At 47.3% G+C, this 23,504-nt stretch overlaps 2 protein-coding genes across 2 annotated transcripts; both read right to left on the reverse strand.

Annotated features, from left to right (window-relative positions):
- Nucleotides 1-10,084: 10,084 nt before the first annotated feature.
- On the reverse strand, nucleotides 10,085-10,399 carry LOC112873004. Its single transcript, XM_025936034.1, has one exon. The coding sequence runs from the start codon at nucleotides 10,397-10,399 to the stop codon at nucleotides 10,085-10,087; it is 315 nt and encodes a 104-aa protein (XP_025791819.1).
- A 10,255-nt stretch (nucleotides 10,400-20,654) lies between these two features.
- LOC112877474 (cytochrome P450 78A11) lies at nucleotides 20,655-22,867 on the reverse strand. Its single transcript, XM_025941782.1, has 2 exons — nucleotides 21,851-22,867; nucleotides 20,655-21,717 (listed from the first exon to the last, which is right to left on the reverse strand). The coding sequence occupies exons 1-2, from the start codon at nucleotides 22,865-22,867 to the stop codon at nucleotides 21,094-21,096; spliced, it is 1,641 nt and encodes a 546-aa protein (XP_025797567.1). The 3' UTR covers nucleotides 20,655-21,093.
- Between the last annotated feature and the right edge of the window lie 637 nt (nucleotides 22,868-23,504).

Below are 23,504 nucleotides of genomic sequence, written 5' to 3' on the forward strand. Positions count from 1 at the left end.
CAGACATGTTCCTATGGTCCCTGAAAAAAATGGAATCTTCTCTGTTCAATCAATGTATAAAGATCCTAAAGGGGGAGTCATTTCAATTAACAAACCTTTGTGGAAACTAAAACTCCCCTTAAAAGTAAAATTCTTTCCGTGGTTCCTTCACCGAGGGGTTATTCTAACTAAAGATAATCTAGCTAGACAAAATTGGCACTATAGTAATAATGAAACTATACAACATCTCTTTTTTGAGTGTCATATGGCTAGATTAATTTGGATAATAATTCATACTACTTTTGGTTTACAAAAACCTAACAATGTCATTCATATGTTTGGGATTTGGTTACAAGGGATTAGGTGGAAGGAAAAGAATTTAATATTTATAGGCGTAAGTGTCAGACCCGGGACAGCGGGACTGCGTATAAGGCACAGATTATCTCGAATAAGGGATGGAGCATGTCCCATACCTTATATCTGTTGTAAAGTACTCGGTTACGAGTAGGACTAGTCGGTACAGAAGGAAACTACCCGAGTACTACTTGTGTAGGACTCCTAAGGTATTATGGGTCTAGAATTCCATGTAACCCTATCCCCCCATAGTATAGAAGAGTGGGCAGGAACCCCCTCCAAAGCATAATCAATCTAAGGCAATACAAACCACCACACAGGACGTAGGGTATTACGCACATCGCGGCCTGAACCTGTCTAAGTTTCGCGTTGTTTGCACCTTCGAGTTTCTGATCTCGGCGACACCCTACCTACAACCTACCACCTCAGGGGAATCCCTCTGTGGGCTTGGTGGTAAAACACTGACAGCTGGCGCGCCAGGTAGGGGTGCTACTATGATTACAGGGTAGAGTCCTAGTAGGATTACAGAGGAATCCTAGAAGGAGTCCGTCTTCTTCCTTCCTTGTGGGTACCTTCCTTGTAATTACCCAGAGTTCTATCTCCGAGCACTTTATAGCCAAGTGCAGCCTTCCGAGTACTTTTCAGATCCCCATCGAATAATTTTACCTCTCTTTGAGTACTTATTTTGGCTGAATCTTCAAAGTGCTTCAAGGTTGCTATGAGGCTGTGATGAGCTCAAACTTTGATCATCTTGAATTTGTAATCTTCATCCTTGGATGTGATATGGATGGCAGCGAAAGTCGCACTCCATATAAAAGCACAAAATTACATGAATGCATATGAGGCCCTTAGCCTAATTCTTCGATTCAACCTAACGTTGTGGGGCTACTCCATATGGAGTGCGATTTTCATCGCACCCCATACAGAAGATTATTTCTGAACACTTAAAGTTATTCGGGGCATGAGCACCTCATAGCCTCGGACCAACCAAGAAAGTATTCGGAAGACACTTTCAAGATGAAGTTTCATAAGAACTCGAAGATAACTTCAGAAGTACTTGGAAGCCTGCAGTACTCGACTACAAAGAGCTGGGGGTCTTGTGAGACCCGGGGCAGTGGGACTGCGCATAAGGCGTAGATTATCTAGAATAAAGGATGGAGCATATCCCATACCTTATATCTATTGTAAAGTACTCAGATACTAGTAGGACTAGTTAGTATGGAAGGAAACTATCCAAGTACTACTCGGGTAGAAACTCTTAAGTTAGTATCAGTCTAGGATTCCATATAACCTTGTCTTCTCAGAGTATATAAGGGCGGATAGGGACCCCTCCAAAGCATAACCAATCCAAGGCAATATAAACCACCACATAGGACATAGGGTATTATGCACATCGCAGCCCGAACATGTCTAAGTTTCATGTTCCTTGCACATTTGAGTTCCTGATCTCGGCGACACCCTACCTACAGCCTACCACCTCGGGAGTATCCTCTATGGGCTTGGCGGTAAAACACCGACAGTAAGTGCTGTTTGTTGGGCCATGTGGCTAAGTAGAAATGATATTGTTTTTGATAAAGTGAACCCACAACCTTGTTTGCAAATCCTTTTCAGGGAGACACACTGGATAAGATTTTGGGCTTTGCTTCAGAAGGAGGAGGACAGGAATACTATATCAGAGGCTTGCCGAGCTTGGGAGTTCATGGCTATGGAGATCTTCACAAAAAAATGGGTGGCGGTTTAGTAGTAGGTTTTGTTTCTGATAACTGTTTACTAAATTTATCATTTTTTCTTTCATACATAGTTCTCTTTTTTTAATAATGGCGGGATATTTCATACTATGATATAATGCTGGAATATTAAAATTAAATATTCTTTTATCTAAAAAATCGGTCAACTAGGAGGTACCTAGGCAGCTCTACACAGACCTTACAGAGATGACGAGACATTGAGAGAGAGAGAGAGAGAAAGAGGGGGCCCAACAGCCATGTTGTATTTGTGCGTGGCATGCAAGTACTGTGGCTGGGATCTACCTTTATATGAAAGCTTACGCAGCCTTAGGACCCACAGCCACACAAGTGAGCATTCGTCTCTGGCGTTAGTACCGGCTAAGCCGGTACTGACGCCTGCATTTAGTATCGGGCCGAGAGAACACTGCCCTGAGGAGCCATTTAGTACTGGCTGGAGCCTCCAGCCGGTACTAAAGTGTGCCACCGACGCTGGGGAGCAACGGCTAGTGCCACTTTAGTACCGGCTGGGGGCTCCAGCCGGTACTAAATGGCGCTAAGGATATTTAGTACTAGCTGGAGGCTCGAGCCGGTACTAAATGGAGAGATCTAGTGCTGGCTTGAGCCACCAGCTGGTACTAACGTGCATTCGTCTATATATCAGCATCTTTCTTACTCCCCGAGCCCGAGCCATTCATTTGGAGCTCGGACTTCTTCTTCTCCATGGTATTTTAGAGAAGAGGTGCTGCCCATTTTTCTCAAGATTGGTGGGGATTTCACGCATCCAAGTGCTCAAAAGGTTAGCAACTTCATCCTCTATTCTTAGATGGGCTTTATGCTTCATTTCAAGATTTATACTTAGAGAAATTTATGACTATTATAAAGAGTGAGAATGAGCATGATTTTTTTTGATATTTACACATTCATTTGAGATATATAGTTAGAAGCGATGACTAGAATTTGAATGTGGTTAGTTTGCATGTGGGAAATGTAGAGTGATTTTTTTCAATTAATTTCAAGTGACATGTGTGTATATATCATTATGCTAATATTTTTTTCAATTAATTTTAAGTGACATGTGTATTTCCATGATATATACACACATGGGAGCCTGAACAAATACATCATTAGATTGTCAAAATAATTCCTTCATAATACCAAATAAATATCAAGTATATATATTAGTCATGGTGTGTGATTTGGACCTTTTAATACTGGACCTCTTAATTTATTATTCATGTTGTGTGATGGAGATTTCAGACCTTTTAATTATTCATGTTATTATAATAGTTAAAAATATGCATCTTTGACTGTAGTTCCTTATTAAAATCAGTGTGACCAGTGCACCATGGCGTGGATAATATAATTGCAGATGGACCGGCAACGGATGTACGGCGACCGGTGCACCATGGCGTGGCTTAATGGCTTGACGCTCTTTCTCGATGTGGATGAGGCCCACAGATCATCGAAAGATTTCATGTGCTGTCCATGCCGCATTTATAGAAATAATAAGGAATTCTTTAGAAGAAGCACTCTAGACGTCCACCTTATTGAAAGGGGTTTCATGGATAACTATACTGTTTGGACCAAGCACGGTGAACCTGGAGTTCTGATGGAAGACGATGAAGATGCTGATGATGATAACAACATTCCAGACTTGGCTCACTTGTATGAAGCAGGAGCCTTTGATGATGAACCAATAGACGAGGCTGAAGAAAATATCGTAGAAGAGCAACCAGATGAGCTAGGTCAGGTTTTGCTAGATGCACAGAAAGACAGTGAAACTGTGAAGGAGGCAAAGAAGTTTGAGAAGATGTTGGAGGATCACAAAAGTTGTTGTATCCAGATTGCAAATAGGATCACATAAAGTTGGGTATCATACTGGAATTGCTGCAGTAGAAGGCAGCAAATGGTATTACCGATAGGGGATTTGAGGAGCTACTATGAATCGTAAAGAACATGCTTCCCGAGGGCAACAAACTGCCCTCGACAACATACGAAGCAAAAAAGGTTGTTTGCCCTCTTGGATTGGATATATAGAAGATTCACGCTTGTCCTAATGACTATATCCTCTCCCGCCGCGATGAATCTGAGAAACTGGATGTTTGTCCTATTTGTGGCGCAAAGCGATATAAGATCAGGCAAAATGATACTAGTGATGTCAACAGGGAGCCTGCCAAAAAAAAAGAATACCCGCTAAGGTTATGTGTTATTTCCCTATAATACCAGGCTTGAAATGCTTATTCAGAAATAGGGCGCACGCTAAGTTGATGCGGTGGCACAAAGAAGAGCACAAGCAGGATCTGATGCTGAGACAGCTCGCAGATGGGTTGCAGTGGAGGAAGGTGGACAGAAAATTCCTAGATTTTGGTAATGATTCAAGGAACATAAGGTTTGGTTTAAGTACGAACGGAATGAATCCATTTGGCGAGTGGGGCAGCAGTCATAGTACATGGCCTGAGACTCTATGTATGTTCAACCTTCCTTCCTGGGTATTTGAAAAATTGTCGGAAGATCGTGTATATGGGCCATCGTTGATTTCTTCCCCTCAATCACCCCTTAAGAGAGAAAGGGAAACATTTTAAAGGGGAACTAGAAACTTGTGCTAAGCCTATGTTCTATGATGGAAAGCGTGTTTTCTCGATGATAAAGGATGTGCATGTAGTGTTTGGAAAGGGCCGTGGCAGCGAACAAGTTCCTAATGATGAAAACGGACATGCATCAATGTGGAAGAAGTCTATATTGTGGGAGCTACCTTATTGGAAAGTATTAGAGGTCCGCAACAATTGACGTGATGCAGCTGATGAAGAATCTTTGCATGAACCTGCTCGGTTTCCTAGGTACGTATGGGAAGGCAAAAGATACAACTGAAGTAAGGCTTGACCTGTAAGAAATGAAATAACGAGAAGAACTACATCTTAAAAAGAGACATAATGGACAACACTACTTGCGTCCTGCTAGCTACATTCTCTGCAAAGAGGTTAACGAAAACATGTTTGATTGCTTGAACAGTATGAAGGTACCATCTGGATACTCCTCGAATATAGAAGGAAGAATAAATATGAAAGAGAAGAACTTCACAAACTTAAAGTCTTATGACTATCACGTCCTGATAACACAATTGCTTCTAGTTGCACTTAGGGGTATTCTACCGGAGAATGTAAGATTGATGATCATGAAGCTATGTGCCTTCCTGTTGGTGTTTTACCGCCACGCCCACCGAGGGATACCCCCAAGATGGTGAGTTTGTAGGTAGGGTGTCGCCGAGATCAGAAAATCGAAGGTGCAAGGAACACAAAGTTTAGACAGGTTCGAGCTGCCTAGAGCGTAATACCCTACATCCTGTGTAGTTTATATTGCCTTAGGTGGTGATCGGGTGATCTCCAATTTGGAGGGGGTCCCTGTCTGCCCTTATATAGTTTAGGGGGACAGGGTTACATGGAAGTCCTAGTCGGATACAAGCCTAGGAGTCCTACCTGAGTACTTTTCGGATAGTTTCTATTGTCTCCGACTAGTTTTGATATTGTGAGTAGTCCTACTACGCTACGAGTAGTTACAACAGATGTAGGGTGTGGGCCGTGTCCCATCCTTTATCCTAGAGAATGTATGCTACATGCACAATCCCGTGGGCCCGGGTCTGACAAGCCCCTAAGCTCTTCATAGTCGAGTACTGCAGGCATTCGAGTACTTCTGAAGGCATCTTCGTATTCTCCCGAACTCCATCTTGAAGGTGTCCTCCGAGTACTTCCTTGGCTGCATCAAGGCTGTGAGGTGCTTATGCCCCGAGTAGTTGTCAAGTCTTCTTTTATATGGGGTGCGATTGAGCTTGCACTCCATATGGAGTAGCCTCCAATCCTTAGGTTGACTCATAGAATCAGGCTGAGAATCAATTTAATCTTGAGTCTTCTATCCTTATCTTTCAAAAGATTCAAAAAATAAGTCGCTCATGATACGTGTCCCCGCAGTCCTCGAGCCTTGAATCCAAATCCTCAAGGTTTTGAATAAAGGATCCAAAGAATCATGGCTTGCGAAATATGTCGGTCAAGATTTTATGGTTAAGATGAGCAAATTGGTTTAGAAATTTGAAAACCGCTTTTTTGGGAATTACTTCCCTGAAAAAATGGTTAAACAAATAGCTTATCTGAAAATGCCCGATATTACCGCTCAAATCAAAGCTGGATCTCTGAGAGCCATGTCGTAGCCAGCCCCCGAGCCTGGGGATTGGGCAGGTTGCCGTTGGATCTTGTACTATCGATGAAGCCGACTAGTCGGAGTTGATTCCGACTAGATTTGTAGGCGAGACGAGTAGTCAAAATAGTTGAACACGCGTAAAACTAGTCGAGAACTAGTAAACGCCTTATCATGGGAATGTGGCCCCTTCAGTAACGTAGCATACTAGTCGAAAACTAGTAATCTGTTACTGGAAGTGTGGGTGCGAGGCCTGCAGCCAACTTGCGCGTAATACCATCGTAAACTAGTAGAATGGAGTTGTACTGGAAGTATGGGAGTGAGGCCCCTTCAGTAATATAGGATACTAGTCAGAAACTAGTAATCTGTTACTGGAAGTATGGAAGCATGGGCCCTTCAGCAAACTTGCGTGTAATACCAGTCGTAAACTAGTAAAACGGAGTTGTACTGGAAGTTTTGATCTCCAAGTACCTAATGGAAGATGTCTTGGTTGGCTAAGGATGAAAACATCGTAAATGCTCGATATTCCAGGAATTTGGAACCTCCTGGCCATCAGAGTACTGTAAGCGATATGACCCTAGTCCTGTAACCTTATGCACGATGAAGGGCCCCTCCCATCGCGAATTAAGCTTGTGAAGTCCAGTTTAATCCTGGATATGTTGAAGAACCATATCTCCAACGTTGAAAGAGTGTCATTGAACGTTCTGGCCGTGGTAATGATGGACTCCTTGTAAGTAGCGAGTCGACTGGAGCAAGACGTTGCATCTAATTTTCTCAGCTGAGTCAAGTTCGAGATGTCTTGCGCTGTCAGCCTTGCCTTCTTCATACATCTCCAGTCGAGGAGACTTACACATGATGTTAGCCGGTAATATAGCTTCAGACCCGTATACAAGGAGGAAAGGTGACTGTCCTATGGCTTTGCTTGGTTGTGTGCGAAGGCCCTAGATTACTGACAAGATCTCGTTGATCCACTTGCCGCCCCTTTTGCTGTTCTCGTCGTAGAGTCTTTTCTTCAAGCCATCAAGAATCAAGCCGTTGGTGCGCTCAACCTGGATGTTGGCCTATGGGTGAGCCACTGAAATGTACTTGACCTCAATGGAACTACGTTCACAGAAATCCCAGAATTGATGCGAGTGGAAATTGGATCCCAGGTCCGTGATGATGGTGTTGGGAAAGCCAAAATGGTGCAAGATGTCGCAGATGAGCGTTGTGATTGGCTTGTACTCGATCTACTTGGTAAACTTGTCGATGGCCACCAACACGTGAGTAAAACCACTTGGCACAGTTGTCAAAGGCCCTATGATGTCCAGGCCCCAGCATGCAAATGGCCATAAAGGTGGTATGGTGATAAGGTTGTGAGCTGGAACATGGGGCTATTTGCTAAAGAACTAGTAGTTTGTGCACCGGCGAATGAGTGCTTCGGCGTCTGCCAAAGCTGTTGGCCAGTAGAAACCAGATCTAAAAGCCTTGCTGACTAGTGTGCGAGAAGCAGTATGGTTCCCGCACACACCTTCATGAATCTCCTAGAGTATTTCTCTGCATTTCTTCATGCGGACACACTTCATGAGTATACCTGACGCTGATCCACGCCTGTACAAGTATCCCCGACTAGAACATACCCATTGCTGCACCTTAAAATGTGTGTAGCCTCAGCGCTTTTTGGGTCGACGCCGGGGGGTAATTTGTGCTCTTGGATGTAGTCGATGAAGGTCACCCGCCAGTCAACCTCGATCATCAAGACCTCTCGGTCGGGTTCCTTTGGACCCTAAATGATGATACTTGAATCTAGTGTCTTGATGGATGGGTGATGCAACTCGTGAATGAAAACTCCCAGTTTCAAGAGCACATCCGCTCCCACATTGTTGTCGCAAATCACATGATGGATTTCCAGCCCTGAGAACTTGTTCTCGAGCTTGCATATTTCCATGACGTACGCGTCCATGGTGTCCTTGTTGATGCCCCACTCTTTGTTGACTTATTGGACCACCAACAAGGAGTCGCCGTAGACAAGTAGTCGCTTGATGCCAAGAGAGACTGCTAGGCGTTGCGCGTGCAATAATGCCTTGTACTCAGCTTCGTTGTTGGAGACCTCAAATAGTATTTGGATCATATACTTGAGTTGTTTTCCTATCAGACTAATGAAGAGTACTCTGGCGCCACCGCCTTTGAGCTTGATGGAATTGTCGAAGTACATGACCCAATGCTCTGGCTGGTTGGCCGGGGCTTCCACTTGGTTTTCTCGCCACTCCGCCATAAAATCAACTAGTGCCTGCAACTTGATGGCCGTCCAGGCCTTGAAGTTGAGGGTGAGAGCCCCCAGTTCCACTGCCAACTTGGAGATGCGCCTAGTGGCATCCCGATTGTGGAGGATATCTACCAATGGCAAGTCAGTGACCACTGAGATGTTGTATAGGTCGAAATAATGGCGAGGCTTCCTGAAAGTGATGAGTATACCGTAGATTAGTTTCTGAATGGTCGGGTAACGAATCTTGGATTCAGAAAGGACTTCACTGATGAAGTAGACTAGCCGCTGCACATTAAAAGCATGGCCTTCCTCCTGGCGCTCCACCATGATTGCCGTACTGACGACGTGAGTAGTCGTGGTGATGTAGAGTAGCAGGTTCTTGCCTGGTCCGTCAGAATGGGGGGCGACTGCAAATGATGCTTGAGATCTTGCAGCGCCAGCTTTGCCTTCCTGGTTCACTGGAACTCTTCGTGACACTTGAGCAATTTGAAGAAGGGTAATTCCCGTTCTCCAAGTCGGGAGATAAATCTATTCAAGGCCGCCATACAACCTGTGAGCTTCTGGACATCCTTGATCATCCATGGAGCGTCCATTGCTATGATAGCAGCGATCTTCTCCGGGTTTGCTTCAATACCTCGGTGACTAATGATGAAACCGAGTAGTGTTCCCTGTGGGACGCCAAAAACGCACTTGGTTGGGTTAAGCTTCCATCAACAGTTGCGTAAGCTGTTGAAGGTTTCCTCAAGATCAGGGGTGAACTCGTCATAGGATCTGGTCTTAATCACCATGTTGTCCATGTAGGCTTCAAAGTTGCGATGTAGCTGATCAGCAAGGCATAGTTGGATGGCCCGCTGATAGGTGGCTCCTGCATTCTTCAGCCCGAAGGACATAGTTGTGTATGCATATGCTCCAAAGGGGTGATGAGCGTTGTTTTGATCTGATCTTTTTCCTTGAGAGCAATCTGGTGATAACCCGAGTAGCAGTCGAGGAAGGAGAGCAGTATGCAGCAAGCCGTAGAGTCGATGACCTGGTCAATGCATGGGAGCGCGAAGGGATCCTTCGGGTAGTGTTTGTTGAGATCAGTGTAATCCACACACATCCTCCATTCATTAAACTAGTATAGGGTTGGCTAACCACTCGAGGTGGTATTCTTATTTAATAAAATCAACCGTGAGTAGTTTTGCTAGCTCCTTCTTGATAGCCAACCTCTTGTCTGTTGGAAGCATCGTAGTCGTTGCTTCTTCGAAGTGGCTTTGGGGTCGACTTTTGGGTAATGCTCGATCAACTCCTTAGGCACCCCTAGCATATCCGATGGTTTCCACGCCAATATATCACGGTTAGCCCTAAGGAAGCTGACAAGCACGCTTTTCTATTTGTCGCTCAAGCCTCCTCCGATCAAAGCAGTCTTGGATGAGTCGCCTTCTTGCAGCTGGATGGCCTTGATGCCAATATCGCTGGGGTTGGGTTTAACCCTCGACTGGCTAGGTCTCTGGCTGGAGATCTCCATCTCTGAGTCAGTGAGATTTTGCGGGGCCGTGAATACTTCCTCAGAGGGCTTTGGTATGCGTGATGTCGCAACATACTCAATCACCTCCTAGTCGCAGTCGTACGACTTCTTCAAGTCACCGCGGAACGTGAGTATGCCTGTCTTGCCTGGCATCTTGAGTAGCAGGTAGACGTAGTGGGACACAACCATGAACTTGGGTAGTGCTAGTCTACCGAGGATGGCTTGGTATGACGACCCGAAGTCAGCCACCTCGAACTTGATATACTCTATGCGGTAGTTCTCCTTTGTCCCAAAGGTAACTGGCAGGACCATTGAACCGAGTGGTGTGGCCACATTTCCCGGGACGATGCTGTAGAACGGAGCACAACTAGGGGTGAGCATGTTGGAAATGTCCAGCCCCATCTTCTTCAGAGTACTCGCGAAGAGCAGATTGAGGCCGCTCCCGCCATCAATGAGTACTTATGTCAGCTGTGAGCTCGCCATGATAGAATCTAAGGCGAGCGGGAATTTTCCCGGCTCGGAGAAGCTGGTCCATTGCTCATCCGTGGAGAAGGAGATTGGGGCCTCGCTGTATCTCAGAGGTTTTTGTGTGGCAGGCTCTACAGAGAGGATTTTGCGCAAGGTCAATTTTTGTGCACGCTTGGAGGGGAAGCCGCCGTCTCCACCGAAGATGACGTTGACGACATTCTTCGGGTCCTAGAAATCTTGAGACCCCGACTTGTCACCCTCATCATTGTCCTCTTGGTCCTTTGGCTTTCCAGCCTGGGGAAGCGGTGGAGCCTTGAGTGACTTGCGGAGGCTGACACACTCGAAGAGCGTATGTTGAGACTTCGAGTGCATCGGGCATTGCTTGTGCAGGACTTTCTCAAACTGTGCTTCATTGCTTCCCCACCTCTTACCACGTGGATTGCGCTCGACAGCCGTGACTTCTTGGTTTGGCTTGCCCTTTCGGGGGTTCCCGAATGGTTCCGCTGACCCTTGTCGAAGTGGTTGTTGCCATTACCCTATTTTTCGTTGTTGCGCTTGGGGAGCGGTCGTTCTCCTCATCCTCCTGGTCAACCCACCTTGCCATCATGTCACGTAGCTCCACGGCATTAGTCGGTTAGTTGCGTTCGAAGTTGTGGTACGTGTGCTTCGAGAAGAGGTCATTCTGGAAGCAGCGGATGATGTCCTCATTGGTAATGTTGGCGATGGTGGCATGCATCTCGAAGAAGCGCCGGGTGTAGGACCTCAGGGTCTCGTTCATCTCCTGCTTGAGCTGGGACAGATTGTGGCGAGTGCCTGCTCTGATCATGGATCCCTAGAAGTTATTGATGAAGGCCCGCTTGAGGTCCTCCTAGGAGTTGATGGAGTTTGGTTTGAGGATTTCGAGCCAAGTGAGGGGTGCGGATTCCAAGGCTACCAGGAAGTAGAGTGCCTTGGTGGAGTTGGATCCCCCTGAGACCTCTGGCAACGGAGTAGCATTGAATCCATTGTTGCGGGTCTTGCTTGCCGTAGTACTTGGGGATCCCGACTGGTTTAAAATCCTTGGGGTAGGATTTTTTCAATGATATTGGAGGTGAAGGCGGGGAAGTGGTCGTTGTCATCATCGTCGTGGTACCTGTCAGGATGGTCCCTTCTAATTGCTTCAATGATGCGCCGCACGTCACGGCCATCATTGATCTTCTGCCTAAGATCGATCGTGGGAGTGTTGTGAAGCCTGGCCTTGGGTGGGGCTTTGCCTTGAGGCCTTGCATCATGCCGGTTACAAGGTTGGCAAGTGGATTATTGTTTCTTGTTTGACATTGCCACGCACGGACTGGTGGCCCTCGTTGTGCTGGCAAATGTTGATCCTCCGGTCCCCCAGGCCTCCTCCGGGGGTGCGACTAATCTGCGCGGTGTCACCATTGCGCTCAGACCTCGAGGGCATATTCCGAGCGGAAGACACTGGATGGTGCCCATCGAGTTGCATAAGCGCACGGTGGGTTAGATATTGCAGCCTTTGTATCTGGGGGTTGGGTGGTAATGGTTGAGCTAGGAGCGCTACTTCTGCAATGGCGCCAATTGGTGTACGATACTCCCGATTCGCAGCTGCTGTGAAAGCGTTGCTGAGGTTCCTTTGGTACATTGGGTTGCGAGCACGGTTTTCTGCGTTCTGCCTGCGCTGGGCACGCTTGGCGTTCTTCAACTGCTAGATCCTTCTGTGCTCCTCGTTCTCATCCTGGAGTTCGAGGAGTTGTCAAAAATGCCCCCCCCCCGATAGGCGGTGGCTCCGACGTCCTTGAGATTGAGCAAAAAATCCAAGTCCTTCTCCAAGTTGGAGAGAGACTTAGATTGTGTGGTCCCCTTAGATCGGTTTGAGTCTGATCCGACAAGTTCTGGTGCGGCATGAGTGGAAGTCGCATGTTTTCAATCTGCCGGACCAGATCAGGGAGTAGCAACTCATCGAGGTTGTCAATGAACTCGCCGGTGTCGCTATGTCGACTTGGTGTAAAGGCCTCCGGCTTCCTGGAGTTGACTAGATGGCTGTTGAAGCCACCCAAACCATTGGCGACGTAGATCCAGGAGAAGAAGATGAAAGTTGTACCGTCGTCGAGCATGGTGCTGGTGAAGCTGAGAGATGCCATCGAGTTCTCCGGTGGATGCTCGATGAACACCCCTACCTGGCGCGCCAGCTTTTGGTGTTTTATCACCACGCCAACCGAGGGATACCCCCGAGGTGGTGAGTTTGTAGGTAGGGTGTCACCGAGGTCAGGAACTCGAAGGTGCAAGAAACACAAAGTTTAGACAAGTTCCGGCCGCCCAGAGCGTAATACCCTACGTCCTGTGTAGTTTGTATTGCCTTAGGTGGTGATCGGGTGATCTCCTATTTGGAGGGGGTCCCTGTCCGCCCTTATATAGTTTGGGGGACAGGGTTACATGGAAGTCTTAGTCGGATACAAGCCTAGGAGTCCTACCCGAGTACTTTTTGGGTAGTTTCCTATCGTCTCCGACTAGTTTTGCTACTGTATGAGTAGTCCTACTACGCTACGAGTAGTTACAATAAATGTAGAGCGTGGGCTATATCCCATCCCTTATCCTGGAGAATGTACGCTATGTGCACAGTCCCGTGGGCCCGGGTCTAACACCTTCCTCAATGAAATTTCGCAGAAGAAAATAGATCCAAATAAGCTCATAAAGCTACAGATTGATGTGGTCCAATGTCTTGTCAGCTTTGAGATGGTGTTTCCACCTTCGTTCTTTAATATTATGACACATCTCCTTGTTCACATTGTGAAAGAGATAAACATTCTAAGCCATTTATTCCTACACAATATGTTCCCTTTCGAGAGGTATATGACAGTCCTAAAGAAGTATGTTCGCAATCATTCTCGTCCAGAAGGATGTATCGCCAAGGGCTACGAAATAGAGGAGGTCATTGAGTTTTGTATTGACTTTATTGATGATCTCAATCCGATCGGGGTCCCCATGTCACGCCATGAAGGGAGACTAAAGGTAAAGGGCACACTAGGGAAGAAATCTAATATGCATATCCTTGACAATGAAATCCGCAAAGCAAACTTCACGGTTCTACAGAATTCATCCCTGGTGGCTCCATATATGGAGGAGCACATGAATATTGTACGGTCTGAAAACCCGGGCAAGTCTGAGACTGGATCACATGTCATCACATAGATACCTTTGCTTTTTGGCTCAGACAAAAATTCATGGGTGACGGCACGATTGATGAACAAGTTCAATGGTTGGCTACAATCACAATCATGCAATACCAAGGGTACGAGATAAATGGGTATACATTTTACACTAGAGCCCAAGATGAAAAGGGCATGAACCAAAATATTGGTGTGCGTATAGATGCAATAGGCAATGATGGAAAAAAGGATAGCTACTATGGTGTCATAGAGGAGATATGGGAACTAGAGAAGATTCCTTTGTTTCGCTACCTATGGGTGAATTGAGCTGGAGGAGGCGTGACGACAGACCGGTATGGGATGACAATAGTGGACTTCAAAAAGATTGGACATAAAGATGAACCATTCATCCTAGCCAAGGATGTGACATAGGTGTTCTATGTGACGGACATGCCAAGCAAACCTAAGAAGGACATGTCAAGCAAATCCAAGAATGATTAGCCAAAATGCCACATAGTTCTTCCAAGGAAAAATAAAAATCATTGGAGTTGAGGATATTTTGGACTAAGAAGGACAAGTCCAGCAAATCCAAGAACGATGAGCCAAAACGCCACATAGTTCTTCTAGGAAACAGAAAAATCATTGGAGTTGGGGATATTTTGGACAGGTCAGAAGATTTTGATCAGCTTGATGACCTTCTTCCATTCTTAGTCAATGTTGACCCCAGCATCCTGTTATCCAAAGAGGACGCTCCTTAATTACACCGCGATCACAACCAAGGGACCTTTGTCAAATGGAAGATTATCAATGTTCCATTAAATAATGATGAGTAGTTTTGTGTAACCGTTATGTTCTATTTGGTTATTTATGTAATGTATGTTGTTGAATCTTTCGAACAACGATACTATTCAGAAAATATGATCGAAATGTTATATATTTGCATTTTTTGCACCTATATTTAATTTATTATACACAAAAAATATTTAAAACACTTATAAAAGGCAATTTGGAATCAATATGTTGAATTAAGTGCATAGAACTATATGTCATGTGACCAAGTGATGTAAACTATACAATACTATAATTTTGCATGCTCAAAATATTATATATTTGTATTTTTTGTGCCTTTAGTTAATTTATTACATATAAAAATATCTAAAACACCTATAATGCAAGAAATAAAACAAATCGGAATTCGGCTCTTTAGTACCAGGGCCGAGGCATCGCCTGGTACTAAACTGCCTCCACCAAAATTTCCCGCCATTGGAGGCAGTTTAGTACCGGGCCGAGGCCGTGGCTGTGCTAGGTACTAAACGTCGACTGTGCCAGTTTAGTATCGAGCACAGCCACGGCCCGTTACTAAACGGGTTGCCCTATATAGCGCACAGGACTTGGCGTCGATCTCAATCGACAACAGGTCCCCTCTCATCTCCGTCGCCGGCCGTCGCACCGCCTCGGTCCACCTCCCGACCCACCACGCTTCCACGCTGTCGCTGCGCTGCCGCAAGGCCTCCACGCCGCGCGCCGCGATCCCCACGTCGTCTACCGGCCCGGCGCGCTGCGCCTTGTCCTGTCTTCATCGTCCCGGCCGGCCTCCGATCCGCGCGCGCGGCCGGTCGCTGCCGCGGCCCGACCTCCCCGCCGTGCGCCGCCCTGCCCTGGGCCCAGCCTCCGCGCAGCCGTGCCCTGGTCCCTCACCGCTGCGCCGCACACCGGCCCTCACCGCCGACCTCAGCGCGCGTCGAGCCGCGCCGCCGGCCTCCATGCGCGCCCGCTGCCGCCACACCCGTGCTCACCATCATGTCCCCGCCCCCCCCCCCCCCCCCCATGTAAGCCCCACGCTAACGTCAGCACTACAATGTGCTGACGCCAGCTTTTTTTTGGTTTTATTAAATTTTTTAAGTGTGGTAGAAATTTGTAGAAAATGGTAGAAAATTGTAGAATAGTGTAGAATATTGTAGAAAAATATATTTATTGTAGAATAGTGTAGAATATTGTAGAAGAAGGTGAAAAATTGTAGGGAATAGTAGAAAATTGTAGAAAATTATAGAAATTTTTAGAATATTGTAGAAAATGGTAGAAACTTTTAGAAAATTTTAGAATAGTATAGAATCTTGTAGAAGAAGGTGAAAAATTATAGGGAATAGTAGAAAATTATATGTGGTGTAAATTTGTTACGGTACAACTTCATGTATTTATTGCAGAAAATTATTGAATATTGTAGAATATTATAGACATTGCATATTTTGTTCGCACATGAGTCGAAATGAGTCCTAGTGATGATGACAATGAGTTCCTTCACTATATAATTCGTGAAGGTAACAATCACCCACCGTCCCTCGAAGATGATGCACCCGAGGATGACGGTAACCAATATCTCAATGATACTGGCGATGGCGATGATGAGCAGATGGAAATTGCTTTGGAAGAGGTTCAAGGTGAGGTATATGAAATTTATGCGTATATAAACTAACATGATATATATTTTGTTCGATAAGGTGTTGACTGGACAATAAGGTGTTGGCTGGACATTGGTCAATCAATGTATATATTTTGTGCAGGGAAACATCCCCATTAGCTACAAACTATGGAAGAAAAATAAAGTCACCGGTAATGGGGCAGACATCATCCCCGACACGGAGAAGAAAATGTTATGGAGAGAGGTGAAACTACACTTCAATTTCGCAGAGGACAAAGAGCAAGTCTTGAAGCATTGGGTCATGAAGAAGATGGTTATTGCTTTCCAGACGTTCAAGATAAACTTGAACAAAGACTACGTCAAAAAAAGCCTCACACCAGACTTTGAGAATAACTACAAGAAGAAGGTCCTTTTTGGGATGAATTCATGCAGTACAAGTTGTCCAAGGACAGCAAGGAGCGAACAAGACGGAACAAAGACTATGTGAGCAAGAAGAAGCACTTCCATCATCTTGGCCAAGGAGGTTATTCTTCGGCGTTTCCGAAATGGCAGAAGATGGAAGAAGACCTAATGGCAAGAGGAATCATACCGGCACATTTCAATTGGCCACTGCGAGCAAAGTATTTCTTCTATGCTCATGGAGGCACACTAAACATGGAAAATGGATCGTTCGTAACTACCGACTGAATAAGAGAAGCGGCCGACAGGCTCGATATGGCACTAAAGGCTGTTGCCAAAGGCACTTTGAAGCCTGACAGAGAGAAAGACGAGCTGACATACACTCTTGGGACACCAGAAACACAGGACGTGTTTGAGGCATGGGCATAGTTCTATGGAAGCATGGCTTCAGTGCAGATATCGACACTTATCGAAGCCGATGTAGAAGGAAGGCTGAACAGGAAGAGAAGATGCGTGCCCTAGAAGAACGAGTAGCTTCGATTGAAGGTGCAATAGCAGCTAGCCAATGACTACAAGAACCTCCTTCAGCTCCTAATATGGAGAGCAGCCCTCGCTCTCAACATTGTAGTAGCGTCGCTTCCACAGAGCATCCGGCCGGTGGAGACCGAACTGAAATGGTTGCGGACAACCAACAACGTTACCCTGTGGACGACATCACCATGAGGACCCCCTATGAGCTTCTTTATCAGTAGAGGAAAAAGGTCAAATTAGTGGCTCACGGTATTGCCGAAGTACCTATCCAAGGCGGGACAATTCATGGCGTGCCGATTCTTGAAGGATATGCTAGAGTCATGGTTGACCGGGTCGAGAAAGGATGGGAAGACCTCCACCTCGAGATCCCTGGAGGCGATGGAGAAGGGGAGCTGCAACATGTGTTCCACACTTGGATCTATTGGAACAAGCGCTACATAAGATTTCCGTAAGGAGCCATAGATCCTGTAGCATCGGCTTAGAGCCCAAGGCCAAGATCGCCAACGCCAACACCCTGCATGGGTCCACCGTTACTACACGCACAAAGGGACCCCAACATGGTTTTGCCATCACCATCTACACAAAGGGACCCCAGCATGGATCCACAGTCACCACCCACTCCAAAGGACCCCAGCATGAGTCCGCCGCCACCTCCTAAGGTGAAGAAGAACCCAGCTAAGAAGAAAGAGAAGCCTCCACCTCCAAAGTTAGCATACGAAATGACTGAAGAGGAATTGAATGAGCATGTGAGAAAGGAGGTTCGAGAACAATTTGCACCAAGGAAGCCTGAGCCGAAGCAACCAGTGGATCCAGCCGGGCAGAAATTTTTCGTAACCATGTGCCAACCAAGGGAGAAAGAAACACTGTCGGACTACGACCACTCAATCACAAAGTCTTATCAGAAGAAAAGTAATCGTCGGGGCAAAAACATTCCCAAGCTCAGAGAACAATCCCAACAATCGATACCTCCCCTCCAAGTGCTTTCAAAAGAGGATGAAGCTACGGCCGAGTTTGTGGTGGAAACAAAACTCACAAAAGCTCAACTCCTTGGGGAGGTTCCAATCCCGAATCACCTAGGGGCAGGAAGAAAACCATTTGTAATGGGGAACCTCTTATGTGGCCTGAGTTGTTGAACATGCTACCAACAAGAATGCGTGAGTTGCATGAATGGTACATGAGGGCCATTACAGATGGAGATGTAATGTTTGCAGCTCGGGTTAAAGATAGCGATTTACATCGAGGGCAAGCTGACGTTTGGATCAAGTTTGTGAGTCTTTGGTTTCTATACCATCAAGACGCCCTGGACAAGTCCCTCATCAGTGTACTTCTTATATAAGTGTTTCCTCTTATTCCTATATTATAGCTCAACTATTTATGTGCGTTCTCATCCCCTCTTTTTTTATCATGTAGGATGAATGTGAAAGAATGCCAAAGAAAGGGGTACTATCACATCAGCTTCATAGATCCGGATGTTATAAATGAGAATAATATAAACAAATGGCCAAATCGGACCGAGAATAATATATTCAGGGCCTTGGATAGGCAGTATACTTGTACATTCATTCTGTTGCCGTACAATTGGATGAAAATAAGGAAAATGATGAACATGAGTAAAATTTAAAGTACTTGTAATGAAACAACTTATTTGGCTACTTGTAACATTTGATCCCAAGTGTAATATTTGAAGTGTATATAGACTATATATATATATGATTAATATATATGTAGTCTTTGCTATGCGAGATATGAAAATATGAATACCAGCTATACGCAGATGGATACGAATAGAATACAAATATGGATACGAATTAAAAATTAAAAAGAAAAAGGAAAGAAAAAAGCAAACAATAAAAAAATGAACTTAGTACCTGCTGGTACCAGCCGGAACTAAACTGTCGCCCAACCACCCTGCGTGGCGAGCAGTTTAATACCAGCTAGTGTTACCATCCGGTATTAAATGCATACTACTTTAGTACTGTCCAAACTATACCGTCCAAACTGTACCGGACGAGTAACCGATGCTAACCCGAACCGGAGGTTCCTGTCCGGTACTTATGCTCGGATACATAGCTGTGAACCTTTCGTGGATCTGCACGAGGTGTTGTGTATAATTCCGGTTCTCTGTTCCATGCATGTGCGTGGGCTCACGACGCGGGTACCGTGCACCACGAGAACCCACGGCATGTAAGTACGCGCCTACGGAAACATCTCATACAGTTACACCGTGAGCTAGTGCCCGGGGAACAACCATACAGCCGGGACTACGTAAATTATTTTAAATTGCAGCTCGTTTTGTCAAATCAAGATATATAGCTTTTACTGTACACCTACCTAGATATATCTAGATGCATAATAAAATTTACGTATCTAAATTGTCAAAAACTACCTACAATTTGGAACGGAGCGAATAATTGATTTAGAAAATCAAACATAAAAAATGAGTAAACTGGAAAATATGAGAGCTTAATGAAAGTATAAGGATCGGCATTATAACTGATCAAAGTAGGCTCGGCCCTAACCCGATAGACAGCCGATATGGCTTGAGCCTGCTTGAAACAATTAAATCATTTTTTTTACTTTGAAAATTGATGGACGGTCCTATGCCGGTCCGATTCAGTCCTGATTTTGCAGGTCTGAATTAGACATGATCACATGATTTTGTAGATCTGATAGAGTTACTAGACGAGCTTGGAACTGATTTTAGGCTCGAAAATAAATTGGGCTTTTCCTCATACCTAATTGGCATGTTTTGAGAAGTCATCATGGAAAATAGGTAGCTATGTACCTGGGTTTCACTTTGGTTGGAAGGGTTTAGGTTTAGTAGATTGACTAAGTGTGTTTTATGCACGTAGCAGGAATGGTATCCGATGGTACCGCGCGGTAAAGATGACACGGGTAGACGGCAAGCGGGAGGTCGGGAGCTTGCATGGAGTACTGGGGTCACTAGGCAACCATATTAACTGAAACTTAATGGGCCAAATTGTGTGTCATATACCTAAAATCTAGTGGGCCGAATTGCCAGTTGAAAACCGTCCAAATCAATGTGCAGTCGCTAACTGTGGCGTAGTTATCCCCTCCCTAATTGGACGACTAATCATGAGAAATCGAGGATTAGTGGACGTCATGTCTCACTGTTGTTATCGAAGTTTCTTATGAGAGCCAGGAACCGGTGTCGATTCAATTAAGAAGTTTTGTAGCTTATTTTGGTGTGCCATAAAGTTCAATCGAATATTAGATGTAGCAGAGGTAGTTTGAGGTATTAGTTAAGAGTCAATTTTCGTTGGTGCCACAGAAAGGATTAAATTCAGAAATCAGAGATGGGCATGCACACCATTGGAGATGAGGGTTCAGAATTGGATGGCATTTCAGCTGACTTCATCTCGGCGAAACTTAATTAACAAAACCATATAACGCCTCAAGATGAACTGCATGTTCTCATTATTATGCCAACATTTACCCCATAGACCAGCACCATCGGATGCAAATCTCCTGGGACTCAAAAGAACCCCCATTTAGTCTCGAAACAATCTCAAACATTTCCCCTTTTGTTGAACGCAAGCATGGTTTGACATATATTTGAGCAACAACTCAACACAGTTGAACTGAATTTCTTTGATTTTAAATCCTTCAGGCGACTTCAAAAGATATAGCCGAAAGTCGTTGAATTCAGAACTTGGATGTAATTCACACATAAACAACCAAAATTCAGTATATATAATAATTAAACAGCAACATATATAACACGGTTCTTGATCATTACATTACAATACAAGATTATACATAACACACACTAGAAGAGAACTAGCCAAACCAAAACAATATAGCAGATCTGAGCACACGACTTCCGTGACTGATCATCGATGACACTGATTAGACCCTGATAGTGATGAGACACGAACATATCTAGGGGTTAACTCCTAACACGCACCTTGCCAAAATTGGAGCCCCGGTGATGGTGAGACTAAGACGCACACTACTTGCAAGCAACCAAACCCTAGGTACGAACCAACCAACAACGAAACAATTAAGCTTAGCGCGAGGACCACACAGAGACTCAAGAGACCATGATCCATGCGAACCACGCGCGACGTGACGTGGCAAAGCATCGGTCCTTGTTGCGCGCGTCGTCGGCGCGATCAGGCGGCGCGCGGGAACGCCGCAGCGGCGAGCGGCGTCTTCATCTCCAGCGAGAGCTTGAGGACCTCGTCGAGGCAGACGGGCGGCGCGCCGTCCGGCAGGGCCCACTCGAAAGCGTGCACGAGGCGGGCGACCCAGAGGCCGACGGTGGTGAGGCCCAGGTTCTTGCCCGGGCAGACGCGGCGCCCGGCGCCGAACGGGGCCAGGCGGAGGTCGCCGCCGCGGACGTCCACGTCGGCGCCGCCCTCTGAGGGGAGGAACCGCTCGGGCGCAAACATGTCCGGGTCGGCCCACACGGCGGCGTCGTGGGTGATGGCCCACATGTTCACCATCGCCGTGGTGCCGGCCGGGACCACCATGCCGTTGGACAGCGGCACGTCGGCGGTGGCGAGGCGCGCCCAGCTCAGGAGCGGGCCAGGCGGGTGGGCGCGCAGCGTCTCCTTCACAACCGCCTGCAGGTACGGCATGCGCGCCACGTCGGCGTCGGTAGGGCAACCGCCGGCCCCCACAGTCGCGTCCACCTCGGCGCGCAGCCTCGCCTGCACCGCCGGGTGGCGCACCAGCTCCGCCATGCACCACTCGGTCAGCAGCGCCGTTGTGTCCGTCCCGCGGAAGATCATCTCCTGCCAAAGCCAAACAAATTATTTTCAGCAAGCTGACGCAGAGCCTTTTTTCCCCCCAAACAACTGACACAAAACTGTTTGACCCGAGAAGTATGCGTGGTGCTGTTGAGGAATGAAAGTGATTTGAACTTACCCAGAGGACGGCGACCATGTCGTCCTCGCCGAGCTTCTCGTCGCCCTCGAGGGAGAGGAGCACGTCGACAAAGTCAGCATTGTCGTCGGGGGCGGCGGAGTTCTGGCGGCGGCGGCGGTGCTCATCGATGACGCCGCGGACGAAGGCCTGGACGCGCGGCACGAGCGCGGCGCACCGGCGGGCGACGTTGCTGGGGTCGTAGAAGTGGGCCAGCCATGGGAGGTGGTCGGACCAGTTGAACGCGCCGAGGAGCTCGAACCCCTCGCGCACCATGTTCTTCAGCTGCTCGGCCTCAGCGGCGCCGGCGCCAGAGGAGACGTCGTAGCGCCTGCCGAAGACGCTGCCCATGATGTTGTTGAGCGCGGCGGTCTGGAGGTGCGGGCGGAGGACGACGGCGCCGGAGGCGGACTGCTCGGCGGCGATGGCCCGGAGCATGGCGCCGGCGTCGGCCTGGCGCCCGGGCTCGTGCGCGGCGACACGGCGCGGGGAGAAGAGGTGCGTGGAGGCGATGCGGCGGAGGCGGCGCCAGTACTCGCCGCTGGGCGCGAACCCGATGGCGCGCGCGAACATGAGCTCCCGCGCCGACCGCTTGACGGGGCGGTCGGCGAAGGACGGGTGCGCGAGCAACTCGCGCGCCGTGGCCGGGCAGGACGAGACCACGGCGGGCGTGTCCCCGACGGAGAACGCCATGAGCTCCCTGGCCCGGGGCCCCACGGCGCGCGCCATGGCGGCGAGCGCGCGGTGCGGCAGCCCGCGGGACAGCGCGAAGATGCTGCCGAACACGGGCAGGCCTCGCGGGCCCACGATGGGCGTGGCGCCGAGGCGGCCGCGGCCGTGCGCCCACGCCGGCCCGCCCGACGACGCAGCCCAGGCGAGCAGCGCCGCCGAGACGGTGGCCAGGAGGAGCGCGGCGGCAAGGAGGGCCGGGTGTGCGCACAGGGTGTCCGCGCCGAGAAGCGCCGGGAGCGCGTACGCCCACCACGCGGCGTCCGTGCACGAGGAGGCGGCCATCGCCATGGGCGAGGTGTTCTTGTTGGCTGCTGCTAGTAGCTGCTAGACAGTGAGATGATGAGGCTATGGAGTGAATGGGTGAGGAACTTGGGCAACGGGAGTGCTGGTATTTATAGAGGAGGAGCGGGGCCGGCGAGGGGTCTGGGAGTTTTGGTTCGCTACTGCTTCTCTTGGGCTTGCTAACATGTGAGCGTGACTCCATGTCTCCATGGGCAACTGATGGGATGGAGCATAATAATTCTAGCATTTGATGGTGAAACTCATGTAAACCTTGGTTCTAACATGAATGTTCTAGTAGATGATGTATTTGACATCCTTTTGGTATTCGTATTAGTGGGTAGGAGAATCCAATTTGATGTGGTCTCGTAAAGTACAAAAGCATGTAGTGGGTAGGAGAATCCAATTAGTGGGTATAGTAGATTATGATAAATTTGTAAAAACAAAATTCACGAAGTTTTTATACCACTGTTATTGTTGCTAGCTTTATGCTTCATTTTTCTTTCCTTCACCAATACTTAGTAAATACCATGATTTTAAATTGCTGGCTAAGATGTTTAGCGGTTTACCGGACTAAATATCGTAACGGCTGCCCTTTGTAGCAGTTATAGCCACCTATAGCGGCAGCTACGATAGCTGGCTGTAT

This window comes from Panicum hallii, chromosome 9, assembly GCF_002211085.1.
Source record: "Panicum hallii strain FIL2 chromosome 9, PHallii_v3.1, whole genome shotgun sequence".
NCBI lineage: Eukaryota > Viridiplantae > Streptophyta > Magnoliopsida > Poales > Poaceae > Panicum > Panicum hallii.

Coding starts and splice junctions, on each gene's coding strand:
- LOC112873004 (XM_025936034.1), bottom strand. CDS start 10,399: ATGGGGCTGGACATTTCCAACATGCTCACCCCTAGTTGTGCTCCGTTC.
- LOC112877474 (XM_025941782.1), bottom strand. CDS start 22,867: ATGGCGATGGCCGCCTCCTCGTGCACGGACGCCGCGTGGTGGGCGTAC. Junction 21,718..21,850: donor ACATGGTCGCCGTCCTCTGG/GTAAGTTCAAAT, acceptor TGGCTTTGGCAG/GAGATGATCTTCCGCGGGAC.